This window comes from Bos javanicus, chromosome 3, assembly GCF_032452875.1.
Source record: "Bos javanicus breed banteng chromosome 3, ARS-OSU_banteng_1.0, whole genome shotgun sequence".
NCBI lineage: Eukaryota > Metazoa > Chordata > Mammalia > Artiodactyla > Bovidae > Bos > Bos javanicus.
Window position 1 is genome coordinate 84,524,016 of NC_083870.1, and position 12,483 is coordinate 84,536,498.

Below are 12,483 nucleotides of genomic sequence, written 5' to 3' on the forward strand. Positions count from 1 at the left end.
AATAAACATTAGCTCTTTCTAATAAAACCATGTATTTAAATTTTTAGCAGCATTCCAATGACAAAATAAAAGTAAATTTATCTTTTATTATTAATCAGAATGTGATATTACTCATGTCTAGGAAATACCTACATTGTGTTCATAGAACAGATCAGAGGAAGTAGGGACACTAAAGAAGCATCGTTTTTGCTCTTTGTATCAGAGGTGAAAAATACCTTCTGAATCCTACAAATATTTATTAATATGTATTAGACAAATAAAATCTATTAGATATAGAAAAATCAACACAGGAAATTCTTAGGTAAGTCATTATCTATCTACCTATATGTTTGTCTGTCCATATCCTTTGTTTCTTCTCTTCCAACTATACTTTCTGTTATTTTTCCCCTTTGGTGAATTTAATCTCATTGCAGAATAATTTTGTTTCCTCTCAGTAAACACCTGCTTTGATGCCGCCCAATTTCATTATCTGCAAGTTAGAACTGCTTTAGGAAGGGGTTGAGTCCATGGGTGCAGATAGCTAAATTTTTTGCTGGAATGGGCTGGCATTGTGTTGTACCCTTTCTGAGTGTTGCCTACACATCCACATTCTACCTGTTTTTCAGAGATAAAGAAAGATAAGATAGTTTGAAAGGGAGGAAATGGGGATAGCGTTCACTGACGCTCCTTTAATAATGGAAAGGCTGATACATCTGCTCTTCAAGCAATTACAGCGGAGGATAGTGGTCCAAGCCAACGAATCAACTCCTAAACTACATGACTTTTAGCACACTCAAGTCCTTGTAGAACTGGGTACTGGTTTAACCAGTTACCGTTCTTCTTTCTCTGGGGTGGAAGGTTTGTCCTATCTATTTTTATATGCCTTCTATCATCTTGCACAGTGCTTCATATATAAAAGATAAAGATAGTATAATAGGCTTTCAATTTAACTTCACAGTATCTTAAACTCACACGGGCATCTCAGCTGGTGCAGCTGGTAACGAACCCCCCTGCCAATGCAGGAGATGCAAGAAGACACGGGTTCAATCCCTGGGTCGGGAAGATCCCCTAGAGGAGGAAATGGCAACCCACTCCAGTATTCTTGCTGGGAGAATCCAATGGACAAAGGAGCCTGGTGGGCTACAGTCAATGGGGTTGCAAAGAGTCAGATATGACTGAGTGTCTGAGCACACATCTTAAACTCACATAGCACTTCAGCATTTTGAAAAAGGGGTATAACATATGTGTAAAGCTTTAAGTTTATAAGTATACTTTACATTTATTAAAAACACCTTCATCTCTGTGCCATGCACAGTACTTTGCACACAGCTGGTGCTTAAAAAATGGTAGCTCCTGTTTTTATTATCATCTCATACGATCTTTTCAAAGCTACGAGTTAGGAAGGCCAGCTGTTTTAAAGAACCCATTGTTGACATACGAGAAAATGAAAATTCAGAGAAGTCATTTGCTAAAAATCCAAGGCTTGTTCATAACAGAAGAATTGGAGGATTTTGAATCTCAATTGTACTTTTCTCCTCTTTAAAATACATGTTATTTCTCTCTTATTTTCTCCCTCCCCAGCAAGCCCACGAAGATTGCTGTGGCTGGGATGAAATTTACTCGAAAGCTCCTCCTTACAATGTGCTAAGTAAGGCCACTTGATGAGCCAGCTCTTTGCCACCTAAGGCACAGGGGCTGTGCTGAAGACAGTGACAGGAGCAGGAGACGGAGGACGATTTCCCATGTAAAGAGAAGGTACAGGATACACTTTTCCTTCCTGCTTTCTAGAATATTCACACAGCTTCGTTTTCAAACATGAAATAAAAAATTTGGAGACTTGGGTAATTTATTTATTCAGACAAGGCAAGCTAAAATGCAGCATCTGTTTTCCTGGGAGCTTCCGTATTCACAAAATCGTGCATCTGAGTTCTCTGATGCACGTCAAGCTGCACTCATTCACTCGACGAATGCACTCAATCACTGAACAAATGTACGCAGCACTCCACTTCCTGAGCACTTTGCCCTCCTCAAAAGATAAGATAAGACATGTGCGGTTCCCATCTTATTACTTATTCAGTTAGCCAACAAATCTTGATTGAATGGTTATTACCATGTACCAGGTACTTTAACTGGCTTCAGGAATACAACAGTTATTTTTTGGATTGTGCTTTACCATATATCTGACAAACACACATCCACACACATATGGTGTACATGCGTTTACATGGGAAGAGTATTTCTTTTCTTCTAATAGGTAATCTTTTATTAGAATATGTTGTTCTCGCTCCCTTTGTTAAAGGGACCTCCCTTTATCCCCTTGATAAAGAAGATATGAACATTTCTGAAGGGCAGTTAAGGAGTGCTCAATTTGTAATATAGTTCATCTCTCATAACCCCGTATTTGGATGAAATTTCTCTGCTAACAGACGGTCACTAGAGAGCAAGAACCCTTGTCACTGCAGTGGTGCTCTCTGGTGCACTGGTCTCTATCTGGCAAGTGCCAATATTAAAGAGGTAATGGGAGACAATGTTGTCACATAATGATGATTTCCCAATGCTCTATAAATGCAGAAGAAAAGCCAAGACATTGATCCTATGGCAGTGTTCTGTAACAGTGACTCTTCCTATTACAGCAGGAGATTGTGGGAGGTTTAATCATCTCCCTTAATATATGCCAGTGAGGCTGAGTGTCCATGATCAATGGACTATTGTTACTAGTCTGCAGCCTTTTTATTGGCATTGATAATGGGCTTCTGCTCATGTGTCTCAGCTACAAGTTTAAGCTGGTAAACTTTCCCCACTCTTACAACTGATGAATGACTATTAGCAGTCAAATTAGGACCAGTGGAGTTGGGAATCAACTGAACTCCATATGGAATATTGAAAGACTACAATGAACCAACCTAAGTCTGCAAAATGCAACTGTGTTCCTAGCAGTTGTGACACTTGAACTCTGGTTCTAAATGTCCTGGGCTTCTGGTTGACCCAATGTTTACCAACTACTCTTCTAAAAATACCTTTAAAAATGTATACATTGACTTAATAATTGTGATAAGAACAGATAGTGTATTATTATAGTGCTTAATTTTAACTTTCAAAAATGAGGACTGCTGTGCCTCTGGAAAAGGTCAGTCTTCATTCCAATCCCAAAGAAAGGCAATGCCAAAGAATGCTCAAACTACTGCACAATTGCATTCATCTCACACGCTAGTTAAGTAATGCTTAAAATTCTCCAAGCCAGGCTTCAGCAATATGTGAATTGTGAACTTCCAGATGTTCAAGCTGGTTTTAGAACAGGCAGACGAACCAGAGATCAAATTGCCAACATCCTCTGGATCATGGGAAAAGCAGAAGAGTTCCAGAAAAACATCTATTTCTGCTTTACTGACTATGCCAAAGCCTTTGACTGTGTGGATCACAATAAACTGTGGAAAATTCTGAAAGAGATGGGAATATCAGACCACCTGACCTGGTTCCTGAGAGATCTGTATGCAGGTCAGGAAGCAACGGTTAGAACTGGACATGGAACAACAGACTGGTTCCAAATAGGAAAAGGAGTACGTCAAGGCTGTATATTGTCACCCTGCTTATTCAACTTATATGCAGAGTACATCATGCAACGCTGGGCTAGAGGAAGCATAAACTGGAATCAAGATTGCTGGGAGAAATATCAATAACCTCAGATATGCAGATTTCACCACCCTTATGGCAGAAAGTGAAGAATTAAAGAGCCTCTAGATGAAAGTGAAAGAGGAGAGTAAAAAAGTTGGCTTAAAGCTCGACATTCAGAAAACGAAGATCATGGCATGCGGTCCCATCACTTCATGGCAAATAGATGGGGAAACAGTGGAAACAGTGTCAGACTTTATTTTTCTGGGCTCCAAAATCACTGCAGATGTGACTGCAGCCATGAAATTAAAAGATGCTACTCCTTAGAAGAAAAGTTATGACCAACCTAGACAGCATATTCAAAAGCAGAGACATTACTTTGCCAACAAAGGTCCATCTAGTCAAGGCTATGGTTTTTCCAGTAGTCACATATGGATGTGAGAGTTGGACTATAAAGAAAGCTGAGCACTGAAGAATTGATGCTTTTGAACTGTGGTGTTGGAGAAGACTTTTGAGAGAGTCCCTTGGACTGCAAGGAGATCCAACCAGTCCATCCTAAAGGAGATCAGTCCTGAGTGTTCATTGAAAGGACTGATGTTGAAGCTGAAACTCCAATACTTTGGCCACCTGATGCAAAGAGCTGACTTATTTGAAAAGACCCTGATGCTGGGAAAGACTGAGGGCAGGAGGAGAAGGAGACGACAAAGGATGAGATGGTTGGATGGCATCACTGACTCAATGGACATGAGTTTGTGTAAACTCCGGGAGTTGATGATGGACAGGGAGGCCTGGCGTGCTGTGGTCCATGTGGTTACAAAGAGTCGGACATGACTGAGCAATTGAACTAACTGAACTGAACTGAACTGATGCCTTTGGGAAGAAATCTATTTCTGAAAGAAGTTTATCTCTGAAAGTTTTTAAGAAAAGGACTACAGCTAAACTTATTACTTACCAAATTTGGCTTTAAAACTTTTTACTGAACTGTTCAGAACTTCCAGCATCTTGGCTAAAATAACAGTGTCTGTTAATAAAGTTTTACAATCACAAAATAACTGAAGGCATGCTAGAGTTGTGAATATTTTTCTACAGGAGAAAATTTAAGGAGTAAGAAGCTCCTCTTTTCAAACACAGAACTAAATTTCACTGAAAAAGTTGTATAATTTCACATATTTTTCACAATAAAAAATACGTTTATTCTAATACTGACTGGCATGTATGTGTCAAATGCAGAAAGTGGTGCAACTGAGTAATCCATGAAACCCACTGAACCCTCAAATGAGTCAATTTTGGGAACACAGACAACCTGAGAAGCTTCACAGGACAGCCACAAAACTGCTTTGTAAGATAGATATATATATGAAAAAAAAGATATGTGGAGAACACAAATTTATATATACCCATGACTGAAAGGCTAAGAGACATCATGTCTCACTTTCAAGTTTGTGAACTTTTTCATTTGAGGTCCAATGGAAATCCAGTTTCACTGCCTCCTTCTGCAGACAGTGTCTCTAATTCTAAAGTCAGGTTGAACCACTCTCTCCTTTTACCCCTGTAGCATTTAATCCTGCTGGCTTTCAACCACCATGAGCTGGTAAGGTCTGTCTCCTTCAATAATCCTAACAATATTTCATACAATTAGAGAACGTTAATTTTAACAAAGGATTTGGCACTTGAAGCAGAAGTTCAAGTTGATCATTTAACTGTCATAACTTTGTGACTTCCCTGGCGGCTCAGCTGGTAAAGAATACGCCTTCAATGCAAGAGACCCAGATTTGATCCCTAGGTGGGGAAGATCCCTTGGAGAAAGAAATGACAACCCACTCCAGTACTCTTGCCTGGAAAATTCCATAGGGAGAGGAGACTGGCGGGCTACTATCCATGGGGTTGCAAAGAGTCAGACACAACTTAGAGACTAAACTGAACTGAGCTTTGTGACAGAGATGGGGCAGAAACCACAGTTCCCATCTTACAGATGGTGTCTGACCACAAAGAAAATCTGGTTTGCCATTGAAGACAGGGACTCAATGGAGTCAACTTTGAACCTACTCTGTACTGCACACAGTCAGCACTTAATAAAGATTCAGTGACTTGGTTTGACTTGAATTATATTGATTGGATGACTAGCTCTTCTTCATGTACTTCAACTGGAGGAAGATGAGAGAGACAGGAGAATTTTCTTCTTGTACTGAGGTATGAACCACTGTGTAAGGGTACTATCTTCTCTGACATGTCTGAAAATAGGTTAGATTTCTATCTGTCTAGAAGAGCATTAATGGCATTCCTACTTACAGTAGGGAGAAAGCTTGGGGATCACAACAGTGAAAGTTCAGGTTGCCTCTAGATAAGGCAAGAATTGAGTGGTAGGAGGCTGCAAAAAGGAACAGTCAAGGAAGGAGCCTAGATCAGGGATTTTCAATCACTAACATGTATAAGCACCACCCATCTTGTTAAAATTCCATGGGTCTGGGTAAGGTCTGAAATTCTGTACTTCTAATAAGCTCCCAGATGATGCCATGTTGCTGGTGCGTGGACCACACTTTGTGTAACAGATTAGACGTCACATAATACAGATTTCATAGTGTCTCATATGGGTGTTAATTAAGCTACTATAGAGAAAATTTCATATGGAAATCTGAAAATATTCAGACAAAAATCAAGAAAGTTACAGAAAACATTCTACAGAAGATTCGTTATTGGAATTCTTGATATACAGCTTGTAATAATGAATTGTCCTTTTATTAAAAAAAAAAAGCATTATCTTAAAAATCAATAAAGTATTCCCTTTAGAAAAAAAGGATTCGATTCCCTTAACGGAATACCCTTCGAGGTGAGAGATACTTGTAATAAAATGCTATATACTACCACTTGTCAACGGGGCCCTTGGTTGAGCCTTAGCAATTGTTTTGCTTGCTGTTGTTGCTTAGTTGCTGAGTCATGTTTGACTGTTTTGAGACCCCACGAACTGTAGCCCACCAGGCTACTCTATTCATGAGATTTCCCAGGCAAGGATACCGGAGCGGGTTGCCGTTTCCTCCTCCAGGGGATCTTCCCAACCCAGGGACTGAACCTGTGTCTCCCTGTTTCCTGCACTGGCGGGCAGTCTTTACTGCTGAGCCACCGGGGAAACCCATGGCTTTGTTTACTACTTGCTAATAATTGGATTTGACTGAATAATAGCCTACAGATTGAGAATATAGTAAACATCAATTCTGAGAGAATTACTGGTGGCAAGTTCTGCTTTCAGATTTATGGAAAGCACCCAAATTCCCTGCTTTATAGGCTTCATTCATTCATTCGATCAACATTTATTGAGTACGTATTATGTGCCAGACACTGTCAGGGATGCTGGGTGTACAGCAGCAGAAAAGACAGACCCAGGCCCACTACTCAGAGTGTATATCCAAGTAGGAGAACATAAGATAACAGGAGAAGATGGTATAAAGAAAGGAAAAGTTTATGAATTATAGGATGATGGAAGAGAAACAGCAGCTATTTTAAGTCACTGGAAGCCTCACTGATGATGTATTATTTGAACAAAGATCTGAATCCTGAGGATTATATGATTTTATGAGAAAAATGATAGATATCTGACTTTGTTAACAGTTAACACTGTTGGTTCATGTATTATGTCCTATATGTATTTAATAAACCCACAATCCTTCCCCGACCTGGGTGCACGTCAAGGGTTTGGGATAAGGAAGTAGGGGATTTTTCAAGTCTTTCTGATGAATAATTTAAATTTTTTTTATTGTTATGTTTTTAATTTCAATACAAGCCTATCACATGAGACCTTAAAATACAAGTATAAATGTTTATAGTAAAAGAGGTTACTGGGCAGAGAAGACAAAACTTACATTCCAAAATCAGAACTGAAATTTGGATTAGGGATCCCCAGGTTTACGATCTGTGTGACTCTGGGCAAGTCACCTAACATTTTATAATTCTCAGTTTTCATCTCTACAGAGGCAAGCTCACTCTACTTGCATAATTTAGGGCAATTAAAAAAAAAAAAAACTTGGTAGACAGGAAGTACTTAAACAATTGTAACCATAATCTTTGCCATACATACGAAAGCACCATGCTCAGTATCTGACCCAGTGTAGGCGCCTGCCTCTTGGTTTCCTTCCTATTCATTTGCATTATCAGTTCCTCTGCAGTTTTTCATTTGTCCAGATAAACAAGAGTTGATGGTATGTGCACTTTTGCTTGATAGAATTTCATAGGACTCATTTCATCAGTGCATGATTAGCTTCAAAGCTTCGAATCTAACCCAGTTTTGAGATAACTGGGAAACGAAACTAAGTGGAGAGAACAAATGCAGCATTGTAAGAGAAGCAAAAGTCAGCTTGAGGTTGTCTGATGTTTTTAAACTAACATCATCTTTAATCTCCTATGCCCTTCTTCCCAGATAATAAGAGCTGTGCACTAAAAGTGCTGAGATAAACTAATGGGGAACAGGATACTACAAAAGACATTTGAAAGAGCCCATGTAATTTACTGCATGTCTGGTTTGTTTTACTTTCCAAAGCCTTCCTGTTGCTCCAGGAAATTTGTCTCTTCTGGCAACCTTCGGCCCTCTTTTGGCCGGGGAGCGCTGAAAAAGCATTTGAGGGCAGGTAAACAGATGCAAAGCTTTCTGAGTGGAGGAGTAAGCACAGGCCTTGCTTCCTGGGTCACATCTGAGACATAAACAAAGTATCCTTTAGTACTAGCTTGTGAGAATTATTCCAAATGCAGGCAACCAAGAGGCTGCTGGCCTTCAGATATGCATAAACTCCCAGCACGTTATGAAGGTAATTTACATGTGTGGACCACTAAAAGCCTCCTACTCAATGAACTGTATCCCTGGGGAGATGCTAGGCCTGGATCAGTGTGGGAACAACATAAGGGTGTCCTCTGTGCCAAAAGGGGATTGGGCTAGATGGAAAATCCCCCAAAAGGACCATCTGGCAGCATAAATTATCCATTTAAAATGGCTGGTGTGAGTTAGTGACACCAAAGCCACCAGGAACATGTACAACATCCTTCAGTTGAGTTTTAATGTCCCCTCAGGCCCTGTTTCTATTACGACTTTCTATGCTGAATACGGACAAATGTAAATTTATCCACTGTCCCCTCCCACCCCCTGCATATATACCATGAAACTGCATTTTTCAATAATGAAAAAGAAATAGAGAATGGAGCATCAGTCCAGGAATACAGTAAAATTATAAGGGATTTCTCTAAAAGTATACATTTTTTCCCTTAGAGAATCCCCCCTACAATTAATTATATGCTTACACTATATGTGTATATGTATATAGCATGTGTGTATATAAGATATACATATAGTATAATATATAGTGTAATTGTGTGTGTGTGTGTGTGTGTGTCTCTTCCCCAAAGGATATATCTCTTCCCCAAAAGGATTCAGCCATTAAACTTTAGTTGTTTAATGACCATAAGGGATACAGTTATTCAGATGTTAAAATTTATGATCAGTTGAATTATAACATGCAGAAGAGGGGAACAGAATTATTCTGAATAAAAGAGTCACTAGGTCAACATATTCTATATTTAACCTACTCCCACAGCCCCCACATAGGCTCAAAAGGAATCTACTTAAGGATCCAGAGGACAGGCTCCTGGAAGAGGAGCTTCATGTACATCAACAACAAAAAAAGCAGCCCAGTCTGTGTAAAACCGAGTTAGTATGACTCTCGAGCACAATGTCCCAAACCTATATATTTTGATTCTCACTTTCACAGAAGCAGGTAAACTAGCCAGGACTTTAACTGGCCTTTTAAAAAGGGTTTAAAGAACATGTAGATCTTTTAATTTTTTAACAGCACATAAGCTTCTCATTGGCACTATCCTGAGGTCGTGCTAACGTGCATTTACCAGCATGGGTAGTCAGCACGTTCATTTAGGCCAGGGCGCATTTCCTGACCGCTTTCGGCAAACTGGCATGGATCTCTGTGTGGGGTGAGCTGATGCGTAGCCCTCTGTAGAAGACCCATCACACCCTGAGCACTATGTTGATGATACTTAGAAAATGGTGGCACCAGAGATAAACCCCATCCTTACACCTCCCGTATCACCACATAATGATCTTCTTATGTGTCTGTTCTCCACCCCAACTGTGAATTCCTTGAAAGCAGGAGCCACAACCTTCTCATTCAGCTTTGAGTTCCCAGAACCAGGCGTAGTGCCTCATCCACAAAAAATTTCTCAGTGAAACTGTGAGTCAATGAATGGATGAGCTGGGTAAAAAGATTAGGTAGAAGGGAGGCAAAATGAAATCTTCACATTTTGGTAAAGGGAACAAGATAAAAGACTCAGCTAGTGGGGACCGAGGTTTTGTTTTTAATTATCATACAGTAAAACTGCCTGGGGGCTCAGAAGTGGAAGGCATGCATTTCTAGTAATATGAATGTTAACACATGTATAGATTCCTGTAACCACCACCACAATCAGGATATAGAACAGTTCCATCATCCCCCAAGCCTCCGCTGTGTTGCTTCCTCTATAGTCACACTCTCTGAAGATTCTCTTTTGATATGTTAGGGGGAGAGAAAGGAGTTAAGATTGAAGGTGAAGGGGTTCAGAGATTTTCTCGCTGCTTGTTTATTCTGAGGCAAGAATTGGGAAAATCTTTTCAAACTTACTGTGCTAGGTATAATTCTTAGTTGGGTCATGTATATTACTTCATTTAATTCTCAAGAACACTGAAATGCCTATTATTATTGACAGATGGTAAAAATGGAGACACTTAGTCTCAGAGAGGTTAGGTGGTTTGCCCATAATCACACAGCCAGCCAAAGCGGAGCCAGGATTACACTCAACCTGTCTTTTTCCAAAGCCCACTCTATTCTCTACATCATTAGACTGCGTATTGAGGAAGGTACTGGAGAAGATTCTCCCTTGCCAATCTGGAGGTTATAGACACTGAGAAAAGTTTCAAAAGGCTTCTGCTGTCAGAATTAGTCACATGGCTCAAGACTCCAGAGTCAGGACTAAACCCCAGGAGGTTAGACTAGCAGTCATCATTTGCTCAGTTCATAAAAGACGGACATAAAGATAGCTATTCCTTTTATTTTATTTTTTAGCTGCTGCTTTTAAATAGAAAAAGAATTGTGATGACAAAACATATTTAAAAGTTTCCTCATTTTATAAAGATCCAAGTGCAAGCTACTGCACAGGGAGCCCTTCTTTCCTCTCTAATGCTACTGATGCAGTCGAAAAAGTTGATGGATTTTTATTTTGATAAAAGATAAAACCAAACCCAAAAGGCAGTTAGTATAAAATGAAAGCAAAGGCAAACGGAGCACTGGATCGCTGTGTAGTGAAAACATGTAAGAGTAGAAAACCCTACACACCATTCTCAATCTTTCACCTCAGCTGAATGGCATCCTTGCCCTGCCACCCTTTCATAAAAGCAGCCGTCAGGTACAGACGTGTTCACGTGGAGAAAGTCAGAAAGTCCACTGCTCTGAGCTCACTCCCTTCGCGTTCTGCCTGGCGTCACTCCCTCCTCCCCACCAACCCCCAGCACATCTTAGACTTCACAGTGGCCGCCCGCCCTGCTTACCTGGCTCCACTTCATGCCACCCGCTGGACTGACTTCCGCTCCCCGGGGAGCGCCCTTGGCCTGTGTAAAATGGCTCTTCACCAGGACTGTCCATTTCATCCTCCACAGACTTGAGGCGCTTCGTGGAGCTGAAATAACAAACGGGTACATGTTTAAAAGCCATCCAAACCACCTTTCTCCTGGACATGGCATCTCTGGTGGAAAGAAAGCCAAGGAAGGAAGCAACTGGGTAACTCAGTGTAGTTCCGTGGGCTTCTTTGGGCTCCTGTTCAGTTTAGTGAGTCACTGGATGGAGAACAAACTCTTGGGTCTATGTTGTTCCAAGTGTCTGGGTTTGGTTTTTACTGTCACTTGAGTTGCTGCTGCCACCACATCCGGTTCCTTTTTCCTTTGAGGAACTGCTGGCTGGCTCGTCTCCTGTCTCCACCTGGAAGACTGGGTAGTAAGCCCACATGTCTATTTCCCAGAGCGCTGGCTGGGGTGTTGCCATCAGCAACGATCCTAGACATCTACTTAACCCCTCTGGCGCCCCAGGAAGAAGAAAAATCAGGGCACACAACCCTCGAAGTAAAGCCTGAATTGCCTTTTGGGTTTTTTGGCCATATTTTCTCATCTTCTACTTAGAGCTCTTCATTTAAAAAATACTCATTGCACAGTGACAATACCTTCCTTCCACTTTTGCCTCATTTGTTCACTGTTTTATCTCCAGTGCCTGGACTGGGACCTGGCCTACTGCCACTGTGCAGGCTCTAGAGATAAAGCAGTGAACAAACGAGACAAAAGTGGAAGAATTCTACTTATTCTCCCTGTGAGAATAAGGGACGTGGAAAAAAGAGTGACCCAGTGACTTGCATGCCACTTCTCTACAAGGAAATTACCAAAAATGAACTTCTGTGCCATCAAGTGGGGATGTTTTAGCTTTGGAGAAGTATGGTTGGGAAATTTCCAGAATATATTCTATTTCTTCCAGTTAAAGAACTGAGGTCTTTTTCTCCCAATTTGAGGTTGCAAGAGTTAAAAGGTAGTGACATGCTACATGTTGCTAATGTTGTTCTAATTGTATTAATTGATTATGTAACTAACATACCAGAATTAGTAGATTTCACACCTGGTGTGAGTACTAGTTGGGTAATCTCTTCCTCACATGTCAGGTACAAAATTTTAAATATATATTCATTCATCAAACATTTACTGTGCACCTCCCACATGTCATGTACTGTGCTAAAGGCTAGAATATTGAAATGAATCAGATATAACACCTGTGTTCATGGGGTTTACAATCTCATGGATGAAGAACAAGAGGTAAACGAAATCGTGCACAGAGA

General features: G+C 40.5%; 1 protein-coding gene across 7 annotated transcripts in view; it reads right to left on the reverse strand.

Moving 5' to 3' along the window:
- NFIA (nuclear factor I A) overlaps window positions 1–12,483 on the reverse strand; it is a 427,927-nt gene that overhangs the window by 106,344 nt on the left and 309,100 nt on the right. For all 7 annotated transcript variants that reach the window (XM_061411778.1, XM_061411773.1, XM_061411779.1 and 4 more), the window contains one exon: window positions 11,159–11,286. In XM_061411778.1, the coding sequence (XP_061267762.1) occupies window positions 11,159–11,286 (128 nt within the window). The remainder of the gene's footprint in view (window positions 1–11,158; window positions 11,287–12,483) is intronic.